At 53.5% G+C, this 10,651-nt stretch overlaps 1 protein-coding gene across 1 annotated transcript; it reads left to right on the top strand.

Annotated features, from left to right (window-relative positions):
- The first annotated feature begins 470 nt into the window (after positions 1–470).
- On the top strand, positions 471–10,554 carry TMEM11 (transmembrane protein 11). The gene is made up of 2 exons (XM_069543087.1): positions 471–1,365; positions 9,738–10,554. Exons 1-2 carry the CDS (start codon positions 1,304–1,306, stop codon positions 10,252–10,254), a joined length of 579 nt encoding a protein of 192 aa, XP_069399188.1. The 5' UTR covers positions 471–1,303; the 3' UTR covers positions 10,255–10,554.
- The last annotated feature ends 97 nt before the right edge of the window (positions 10,555–10,651 follow it).

Raw genomic sequence — 10,651 nt, 5'->3', positions numbered from 1 at the left:
TGGAGAGCCACACTTCAAACCCAGCTGTTCTAGAACCCTAGGAAACCCTCTGAATCAGCAAACTAGAGAAAGCAGACTAACCACAAGACAATGTGGTCATCGTTCATCTGTCTCTAGTAGTGCGGGCATCTGGAGGTGGAACTGTGACCCCAACTGAAGAGCAGGTACTGCTGAGGGGCGGTTGGTGGGGAAAGGCATTTTAGGCACAGCATGGACCGTCTGTGGTTCAACTCGCACTCTCTCAATCTGCTAACCTGGCCAGCTTTAGGCAGGAAAGAGAGGTAGCTGAAGCTGGAGTGGGGCGCGATCTCTGTTTCGGAGGGGCTTCCGGGTTGCCCTAAGGAGCCTGAGTTGCATCTTGTAGGTACTGAGAGCTTCTAAGAGGATTTGACATTTAAGACTATTGTAGATTGTGAACCGGAAGGAAATCCTAGGGAATCCTCAAAGACAGGAGCCGCACCTACACCAAAGAGCCCACCGGCCCTGGCTCAGCAGGTTCCGCCAGCCCCAAAGGCTGAGAGCAGGCCCGTGATTCTCCCGTCTCTGACCTCGGAGTAAATTTCGACAGAAGAGTTGCTCGAATGTTCATAGGTCGAATTAATATGTCTAGCAAGACTATCGGTCGGAAGCAGGAGAGGGACTATACGTTCCAGAGCTGCGAGGGGCCCCCAGATCAGCCCCCACTAGGAAGGGACAGCCGGCAGGAGTCACTGGGCTCCGTCTGCACTCCCGACTCGGCAGCGTCCAGGTAGGGCTCCCGCTGGCGGGGTGAGGAGCCAGCAACCGCCTTCGAAGACACCCGAGAGTGGGGCTGTGTCCTCGCTACCGCGGCCGGACGCAGGTGGGACATGCGCGCGGGACATGCGCGCGGCCGTCTCTCTCTGCGGACATCGCACTTTTACGTTTTCCCCCGTCTCCGCTTCCAAACCCACTCGGCCAACAGTCCGGCAGCAGGGACTCCGCGGCGGCGGGGACCACGTCTCTTTTGCCTCCCGAGTATTGGGGGGATGAGTGGCAGTGGCCCTTCTGTGACCTCAGCGGTCGAAGCTCTCGAAGCACAGGCGGCCGGGGGAAGTCTAGTCCGGAAGTGGACCCTCAGCACCGCCTATCTGAGCCCGCGTTCCCAGGCGGCCACGGGGCGGGCTTTCCGGGGCGCTGTGCATTGTGGACTTTGTAGTCTCGCCGGGCCGGGCTCCCGCCTCGCGCGCCGTCCGGGAAGGCAGCTGGACTACATCTCCCTCCCGCCCGCGCGGTGTCGCGAGGCCGCCCGGCGCGAGGCGTTCGCGAGCGGAGAGTCTCCAAGATGGCCGCGTGGGGAAGGAGGCGTCTCGGCCCGGGCAGCGGCGGTGGCGGCGCTCGAGAGAGGTGAGGCGCGGGGCTGTTTAGGGCGGGAAACCGGCAGGGCTCTTTGGACTGCAGCGCCGTCCCCGCTTCCGCCCCGGGGTTCTCCCCGGTCCGCCCCTGGGCGCGCGGGGTCTCAGTTCCGGTCGACGCGGTCTCAGCGGGCGGCTCGGGGAGGGGTGATGGCTGGCTGGGCACTGCCGGGCCGCGGCGGAACCCGCCTGTATGCAGCGAGCCGAGCGGCGCCGGAGCCCCCGCCCGCCTGGCCGCGCGCGTAGTCTTTTCTAAGCCGCAGCGAGGAGTGGTTCTCGGGACGGAGAAGGGGACGCTTTCTCAGGGAGCCGGTGCGGGACGGACGGGACGGACCGCACGGTTACCGAGGGGCCTCAGCTTTCCGCGCTGTTGCTCCGGGCGGGGAGCTGACCGCTTTCGCCCGGGGGTGATCCTTGGGACTTTGGAGGCGTCTCCGTGAGCGCCCCTGCTGTGAAGTCCTTTGCAGTGACCTTCCCTAACGAATGTGCGTGAGTAGGGAACCGGGGGCTTGGTTCTTCCAAAGGTGGATCTGGATGTGAAGGACTCATTTCTAGATGAGATTGGAGTAGTTGTCGTGTTTCGTGTTGAATTTACAGTTTTTGCTTCTGGAAAACAGTTTCAGCTTAGTAGAAGCTGTTCAGACACCAGAAGTTTGGGAAAGCAGATGTACTAGTGGAGTCACACGCTTTGTACTGTCCTAACCCTTCTGTTACTAGTGGGCTGGTGCGGCAGAAATCAGCAGGATCTCCGTGGTGTTTTGTTTTCTTTTTTCAATCCAATGAGGATTGTTAAACAGAAAAGTTATATTCCCCCCCTCCCCGCCTCGCCCCCACCTTTTCTCCCAACTACTCTGCGTTATTCTTTTTCTTTGATTGTTTGCACCACCTACTCTTTGCGGTCGCCTTCTGTTTGGTGGTGGTTTAGTTCGCCTAGTCGTGTCCCACGCTTGGGACGCCATGGACTGTAGCCTGCCAGGCTCCTTTGTCCATTGGATTTTTCCAGACAAGAATACTTGAGTAGGTTGCCATTTCTTTTGCCAGGGGGGTCTTCCCGATCCAGGGATCGAACCCGGGTCTCCTGCATTGCAGGCAGATTCTTTACCAGCTGAGGTTAGTTGTGTTGATAGAACCCTCTAGCTTGCATTTTATTCTTGAGCCCAGAGTTACCCAACCTTGTCTCTTTTGCACTTCCTCTTCCGTGAAGAAGCAGCAGTAAATGGCTAGCAGGTACTTTTGTTTTTCCAACTCCCACCCAGCGTTTCTTAGATCGTACCATAAAAAGTTAAGGAGGTGATCGCCTTACTGGATAGAAACAACAGCAAGAGCCAAATGGGGAGACCCAGACTTCATACAGCGCCGTGCCAGCAAAACAGAAGCCTTTACTGATCTAAGAAATTAGATATGGGTTTTTTTTTCTCTTTGGTTTCAGACAAGTGTTAATTCAAAATTGAGTTTGCAAATGCAGATCCCAAAGGCTGAATCTAGTCCTTGACTGTAACCCTCAGTGTTTAAGAGAATTTAAGTTACCAGTGCTTGTAAATGGAAAAACTTCACATTAAAGCCCCCTTGGAAAGCTCTCATTGGCTCTCTTTGGTCAGGGCAGGTGCTCATCATTCCTACCTGACAGCTTGACTCATTGCAGTCACATGCCGGGTCTCCTTAAGTGTTCCCACTACACCCTTTGGCCTGAACAGCAGGCTCTGCTTGTACATGCACATATTGTGTGTCAGCCAGGAATGGGGCGTCTAGTTTTGTGGTTTGGGTGGCACCATCTGCCCTCCTCCTAGATAACGTGGTGTGGCTGTGGGACCCCTCTGTTTGCTCTGCTGGAGGAGCAAGAGCAAGGCCCTCTGCCTGGGCCTGGTTTCCCTGAGCTGCACACTGAGGCCGGGGGCGGGGGAACCTAACCCGCCCAGGCACACCTCCATTCCTGCTCAGTGGGTGGGAGTACTTTGGGGTGGGGCAGGCGGATTAACTGCCCACAGCATAGACTGAAGCCCAGGCCGACTAGAGGCTCCCTGACTACAGTAGGCTGTTTATGGTGCTCTTAAATGACTTTGTTCCATGTCACATTTGTGCTGACTCAGATTTCAGCTCCACACTGTAAGACCACTTTCCCAAGTTGTCTCACACCCTTGGTTGGAATCTGGTTTATGCTGACACTCTAGGAAACATGGTCTGGTGTGGGGTATTGGCTGGAGCAGAGCAATGCTTTGGGCAGGCTTTCCAGATTTGCCCGTGGCCGCAAACTCCAAAGCCTGCCTTGTGCTTGAAGGCCCTGCCTGGTGCCCGACGGTTGGCAGGAGTTGCTGCTGTCATCTCTGTGTTAGTGGCTGTCCAGTTTAGAAGGGACACTGTGTGGGTTCTCACTTTACCTGGTTCTTGAGTCTAGAGCTGTGTTAATTCAGTGCCCACTTGTCATTTGCAGCAGTTAAATCTAAATTAAAGTGAAAACTTCAGCTCCTCAGCCACAGTACTCACATTGCAAATGCCCAGTAGCCAACCATGGCTTGTGGCTCATATACTGGATGGTGAAGATAGAGAACAGAAAAGTCAGCGGTGGTCTAGACCAGGATAAGAGAGGGATGGAAATAAAGAATGAGAGCCGCTTGCATGTTTTTAACGTCTGTTTTATTGAAGTAGAGTTGATTTACAATGTTGTGTTAATTTTTTTTTTTTTTTTAAGAGAATCCCTAGGCTTCCAGTAGAAGCTGTTGGTCTGGACCCTTTTAAAGTCTTTATTGAATTTATTACAAAATTGCTTCTGTTTTATGTTTTGTTTAGTTTTCTTGGCCATGAGGCATGTGGGAATCTTAGTTCCCCAACCAGGGATCAAACCCAGATTGCCTGCATTGGAAGGCAGAGTCTTAACCACTGGACTACTAGAGAAGTATCCCCCCGCCCTTTTTTTTTGTTTTATTGCATCAGGTCTTGCTTGTGGAGCACCAACTCTTCCCTTGAGTCACGTGGGCTTGCCTTTCTCGAGTGGAAGCACATGGCTCAGTCGCTGCAGCTCATCGGTTTCCTTGCCCCTTCTAACTGTTGTGATTGATTCTGCTGTGAACATGGGTGCAAAAATGTGTTTGAGTGTGAGTCCTGCTTTTAATTATTTTGGATCTATACCTAGAAACAGGATTGCTGGATAATATGGTAGCTCTATTTTTTTGAGGAACTTCCACACATTTGCCACAGTGGCTGCTCCAATTTACATTCCCATCAATAATGCATATGTGGGATCTTCCCGAACCAGGACTTGAACTTGTGTACCCTGTATTGGGAGGTGGATACTTAACCACTGGACCACCTGGGAAGTCCCTAACTGGCCTTAGAGTCCACAGCATAGGATTTTACCAATTTCCTTGGCTCCTGAGGAAGTAATTTGGTGTTTACCAAAAGTGGGTTTTCCTAGACCCCAGGGAGGTGGAGGAGGGGAGGATTGGTAAAGGCCACCACCTGGTGTGGTCACATGACCCCATACTTCCTGGGTGGGAAGCAACTTCGTTAATAGTTTTTAACAATATATTCGTTTAATTTTTACAATAATTTAACAGTTTTTCAGCCACAGGTGCTCTAATTACTGTAATTTTCTCTCGTCACTCTTTTTTGCTGTGCTGGGTCTTCATTGCTGCACGCTGGCTTTCTCTAGTTGCTTCTTGTGGTCTTCTCATTGTGGTGGCATCTCTTGCTGGAGGGCACAGGTTCCAGCACAGGCTCAGTAGTTGGTGCACCAGCTTAGTTGCCCCACGCATGTGGGATCCTCCCAGACCAGGACCTTGCATTACAAGGTAGATTCCTAATCACTGGACCACCCAGGAAGCCCTCTTGTCACTCCCTTCCAAAGTACTTTCTCTAAGTCTGTTGGGAACCTGGCACTTTCGGGCCTGGGGCAGGGGCAGAGGGTGACTGTGATGAAGATAGTCACAGCCCTCAAGGAGCTTTGCGTCACCTCCTTCTGTGTTTGAGCTGAGTACAGGAGCCCAGGGCCACTCCAAAAAAGGTCCCTAATGTAGGTCCTCGTCCTGGTTCGGTTCACCTGGCTCCAGCATGACCAGAAAAGATGGTGGGCTGCAGGGCCAGTGCCCACTTTAGTGGGACAGGGACACAGACCACAAGGCTGTGAGACCACCTTGACCCTGGGAGTGCAGGCCTCTTCGTGGGGCCCAGGAAATTGCTGGAGCAGGAGGGGTTCCTTCCCCTCAGCTGGAGGCCTCGGCCTATCTGGTTTCCTCTACCTCAAGGGATACAAAGCTACTGGTTTAAGAAAAACTTTATAAAACTTTCTCATTATAAAATAAACGGGTATTTATTTTTTGTTTTTGAAAAGTACAGAAAACTATGAAGAAAAGTAAAATTTCAAAAGTTACCTGTTGGGCCACCATCCAAATTGGCCTTTCTCATACATAGCATCTTTAATGCTTTCCAGCAGGTATCTTGTCTTGGAGTTATAAAAATTGTATGTTAAATCCATCAGAAGTCCTCTCTTAACATGTGAAAAGTTGCAAACTTGCTACCACATGTGGGGCCCTGGAGGCATGAGGCTGAACGAAGAAAGCAGCCCCAGCACATGTGCTCTGCGATGCCTTCCTGCCAAACACCCAGAAGAGGCAGGTGTGGAGTCGGGAAGTCAGCTGGTGATTGCCAGGAATGGTTGGTGATTGCCAGGAACGGGGGTCGTGGGGGATGGGGAGCAGCGGGGTTACTCTTTGAAATGAAGAAGACGCTCTAAAACTGATTGTGTGTTAACTTGGTGACAGTGTTGAACCACTGACTTGTGCGGTGTAAGTGGGTGAACCTATTTCAATAAAAGTGGTCATGTAGGAAGCACAAATCAGAACTACCGTGAGATGCCACCTCACACCACTGTAGGGCTACTGTTGAAAAAACAGAAAACAAAAGTGTCTGCAGGGATGCAGAGAAGAGGGAACTCTTGTGCCCTGTTGGTGGGAGTGTGAATTGGCGTGGCCACTACGGCAGTGTGGAAGTTTCTCGGAAGATTTAAACAGAGCTGCCATATGGTCCAGCAGTTCCATTTCTAAGTATATGTCCAAAATAATTAAAGCAGGGACTCAGACATATTTTTACACCTATGTTCACGGCAGCTAGAAGGTGAAACCTACCCATCAACCATGGATCGGTAACAGAATGTGGTCTCTACATACAAGGAAAAAGGAAGGAAATCCTGACACGCTGCGATGTGGATGAGCCGTAAGGATATTATGCCAAGTGGAATAAGCCAGCTGCTAAAAGAAGTATCACGTGGTTCCACCTATACGAAGCCCTGGAGCAGTCAGATTCATGGAGAGACCGCAGAAGGCAGCGTGGGAGTTGTGGTTTAATGGGGACAGAGTTTTAGTTTTGCAGGACAAAAAAGTTCTGGAGATTGGTTGCCCAACAGTGTGAGTGTGTTTAACCTTACTGAACTATATACTTAAACTGGTTAAGAGAGTAAACTTCCTGTTAATGTATTTTACCATAATTTAGAAAAGATCAATAAACCAAGTGCTAGCATTTCCGTGGCCACACATCCCTCCCTGCAGACAGCAACCACCTCACTCCTAAACTCTCCATCATCTCCATGACACTGTGTGTGTGTGTGTGTGTGTGTGTGTCACTTGCTTGGCTCTCTGTGCTTCTGGTCGTGTGTGTGTCTCTTTCTCTGCTCTTGTAAGGGGCCTTCTGCTCTCTGCTGTGAACATTCTTGTGCAACCCTGACTTTGGGAGGAGTCTCCAGACTTTGAGGGTTCCATGCCTGAGGTCCCTGTAATCCCAGGTTCCTTTGAAACTGGCTTTGTGAGGGCGTGGGGTCTGTCCTATGGGTTCTTCGTGGGGTCCCCAGGGTGCCGTTGATGACTTTCCTGGGTGCTGCTGGGGCTGATTCCCATGATGAGAGGGGAGACCGACTAGCTGGAAGCAGGATGATCAGCCCCTGACCCCACAGCAGCAGGAGTCTGGCAGGCTGTGCTGTGCACTGGCCAGTCCCACTAGTTCCACAAAACCTGCTGGATTCAGAGGGTTCCGAGTCAGGTAGTAAAATCGGCTCCTTTTCTTACTGGACCCACTCTGCTCCCTCCCCAGGGACAGTCATAACTCTCAGGTCTTAAATCTGCTCAGCAGCGTTCTGTGCATGTAGAAGCAAACGTGACTCTTTCACAGACAAGCACAGAAGATGGCAGGCTACAAACGCTGTCCTCTTCTTGACTTTTTCACTTTCTTTGAAGGCTTTTCCATTATCAGCCTGCTCTCAGTTTTGTTTTTTAATATGGACTCGTTTTACTGTGTTCTCTTACTGTTCATTTCTCGCCTTCAACAAAATGAAAAAATACAGTCCCTTAGTAAGGCTCAAAGGACCCCAGTTAGCTATTGGTGGTGTTTTTAATTTGCCTTTGTGTACAGGGTTCAAGTTGGCTGGTGATGCTGAGATGGTTCAAGGTAACCCTCTAAGTGGGTTCTTTCCTTAGCTGGGTTACTTTTGACCCAGAAACACAGGCTGATACCTCCAGTGGGCACTGGGGTAGCCAGGCTTGGTGGCCATGGCCCCGGCTTCTGAAGCAGTAGTCTCTGTCAGTGGGGGGGACTAGCTGGATCTGGGGGTCTAGGCAGGGTGGAGGGCACCCCAGCTGAGGGTGTGCGTGCTGACCACAGGTGGGTCCTCTGAGTGAGCGGCTCTTGTGAGTCTGTGTGGGCCTTGCACTTGTCCCCATCCCTGCAGGGGACCTGTTTCTCTAGGTGTTGCAGTCCATCCTCTCCTGAGGGTAAAGAGGTGGCTTCTGAAGCAGAAGTAGTGGTGAGCCCAGGGTGGCATGCCCGCTGGGCTGGCTCCTAGCCTGCTGTGTGAGAGGGCCACTAGGAGGGTTGGTTCGTGGTGATGGACAGGAGTCCGCAGCGGGTGATCACCTGGTCCACACCCCCTCAGCCGGGCTGTCCTGACTGCCCCTGTCCACTGACTGTTGCTCTCTGTCCTGTCTGGGCTGAGCCAGGAGCCTGGAGGGACCTGTGGCACACGCACCAGTCAGTGGGGACGGCCTTGCCCAGCATGTCTGTGGGAGGAGCCAGGGAAGCCTTCCTCCAGGGTGGGTGCTAGCTCAGCCAGAGAGGTGAAGGCCAGGGAGCTGGGAAGGGCTGGGTGAGCAATCAGGTGAGGGTGGGGCCTGCCCACTGACATGCCCCTGAGATGGAACAATCTGTTCAACTGATGCTTTCCTGTTGGGCCTGTCTTGTCACTGCACTTGGGGTGGCCACAGTCTGCCAGGCAAGCAGAGCACTGCACTCAGGTAGATCAGGGTTTGGGCAAGAATGCTCTGTAATTCCGACCTTGTCTGTGTGTCTTGCTCTCAGTGCTCCAGAGGGACTCAGTGGCCAGAAAGCTCCACTTGGATTCCGACAGCAAGGCCTCACCCACAGAACCCCCTCTGTGGGTCAGCAGGGTGTACAGACCCCGCCCTGCCCTCCCCGAGCTCCTCTCCCGCTGCCTGCTGCCTGTCTCAATTATGAACTTGAGAGCACAAAGGAGATCCCAGGCCAGGATGGCTCCTCTGAGACTGAGGTCATGCCTCATAGGTTTGCTTGTCTGCTAAGGAGCTGAGTCCCACCTGGAGCCTGTCTCCTTTCTGAGTTAAAAAACCAAATCAGGAGACTCCAGCAATGCCCCAGAGGAAGACCATCTCTTCCAGGTTCATTGATTTCGGTGGTTCAGCTCATTAACTGCCTAGAAAGGCTGCCCTGCTAACTGGACCCTGTAGCCAGTGCCTGGGGGTGTCCCATCCCCAGGGGACGGCTTCTTCCCACACACACAGTTTAATGGGGGCCTGTGACTTAATTGGGGGGCTTCCCCGAGCCCACCTTAGTTACAGTTAACTATTCCAGGATAAAGAGCCCCTGCCTAACTCCTGGAGGCCAGTGGTGCCTCCTCACCATGCCCGCTGCAGCCTCAGGAGAGCATCAGGCCCACTGTTCATCCACCTAGAAGGAAGCTCTGCTTCCTGAGTGTGTGCACTTGTTTGCTTGGGTAGCTTTTCCCACCAAATCCCCTGGGAGCATGACCAGAAGGGCACCAGCAGCGAGCTCCCCATTGCCCCTCCATCCTCCCAGAGCTCTGCCTGACAGTCCGGCCTCTGCTGCCCTGAACACACAACTGTTTCCCGCTTCAAAGGAAACACTGACCATGGAGATTCTGGGGTGACCTCACTCCACACGCCTTCCCTGGTCCCAACGTGCGCGGTTGCCGACTGGGAAGCTCTGAGCCCTGCTCCCAGTGGCCTTTGGGTATGTGAGGGGTGGTGGGAGGCTTGCCTCTGTATCTCCCAGCCACAGAGCAGCCACCAGTGCCTAACTGTCTCCTTTTTCTCCTCACCTCTCCTTCCTAAGGGTGAGCCTGTCGGCCACAGACTGTTACATCGTGCACGAGATCTACAACGGGGAGAACGCCCAAGACCAGTTTGAGTATGAGCTGGAGCAGGCCCTGGAAGCCCAGTACAAGTACATCGTGATCGAGCCCACCCGCATCGGCGACGAGACGGCCCGCTGGATCACCGTGGGCAACTGCCTGCACAAGACCACCGTGCTGGCGGGCACCGCCTGCCTCTTCACCCCGCTGGCGCTGCCCCTGGATTACTCCCACTACATCTCCCTGCCCGCAGGCGTGCTGAGCCTGGCCTGCTGCACCCTCTACGGCATCTCCTGGCAGTTTGACCCCTGCTGCAAGTACCAGGTGGAGTACGACGCCTACAGACTATCCCGCCTGCCCCTGCACACACTCACCTCGTCCACCCCGGTGGTGCTGGTCCGGAAGGACGACTTGCACAGAAAGAGACTGCACAACACGATAGCGCTGGCGGCCCTGGTGTACTGTGTCAAGAAGATCTACGAGCTCTGCGCGGTATGACCGCACTGCGCCGAGCCGCGAGGCGGCCAGGCTGGGGAGGCATCTGGCGTCACGGTCGTTATTTTAAAGAAATAACAGGTGACAAGTGCACCAAGGGCTGTCTCAGCTCGCCACACTAAGATGTGGATTTCCGCCACCGTGGGGCCTGCAGCTGTGGAAGGCCCACTGGGCAGCAGGATATGATGGAAGCGAGGCTCCGGAGGGGGTGTGGACGCGCTTGGGGGTCGTTAAGTGTGTCATTTAACTGTACCATCCAGAGCCAGCCAGAGGCTAGTGACCATTAAAATGATGAGAATTTCAGCTCCAGGTGTCTGCTCTCTCGTGACGGCCCTGGTGGGAGCGTGCAGGCAGCAGGAGCGGGCACCACTTGCAGCAAGAATAAACCTCTCACCAGGCA

This window comes from Ovis canadensis, chromosome 11 (genome assembly GCF_042477335.2).
Source record: "Ovis canadensis isolate MfBH-ARS-UI-01 breed Bighorn chromosome 11, ARS-UI_OviCan_v2, whole genome shotgun sequence".
Classification (NCBI taxonomy): Eukaryota; Metazoa; Chordata; class Mammalia; order Artiodactyla; family Bovidae; genus Ovis; species Ovis canadensis.
The sequence above is the reverse complement of the archived record's forward strand: the minus strand, read 5'-3'. Positions and strand labels throughout refer to the sequence as shown.

Coding starts and splice junctions, on each gene's coding strand:
- TMEM11 (XM_069543087.1), top strand. CDS start 1,304: ATGGCCGCGTGGGGAAGGAGGCGTCTCGGCCCGGGCAGCGGCGGTGGC. Junction 1,366..9,737: donor GGTGGCGGCGCTCGAGAGAG/GTGAGGCGCGGG, acceptor CTCCTTCCTAAG/GGTGAGCCTGTCGGCCACAG.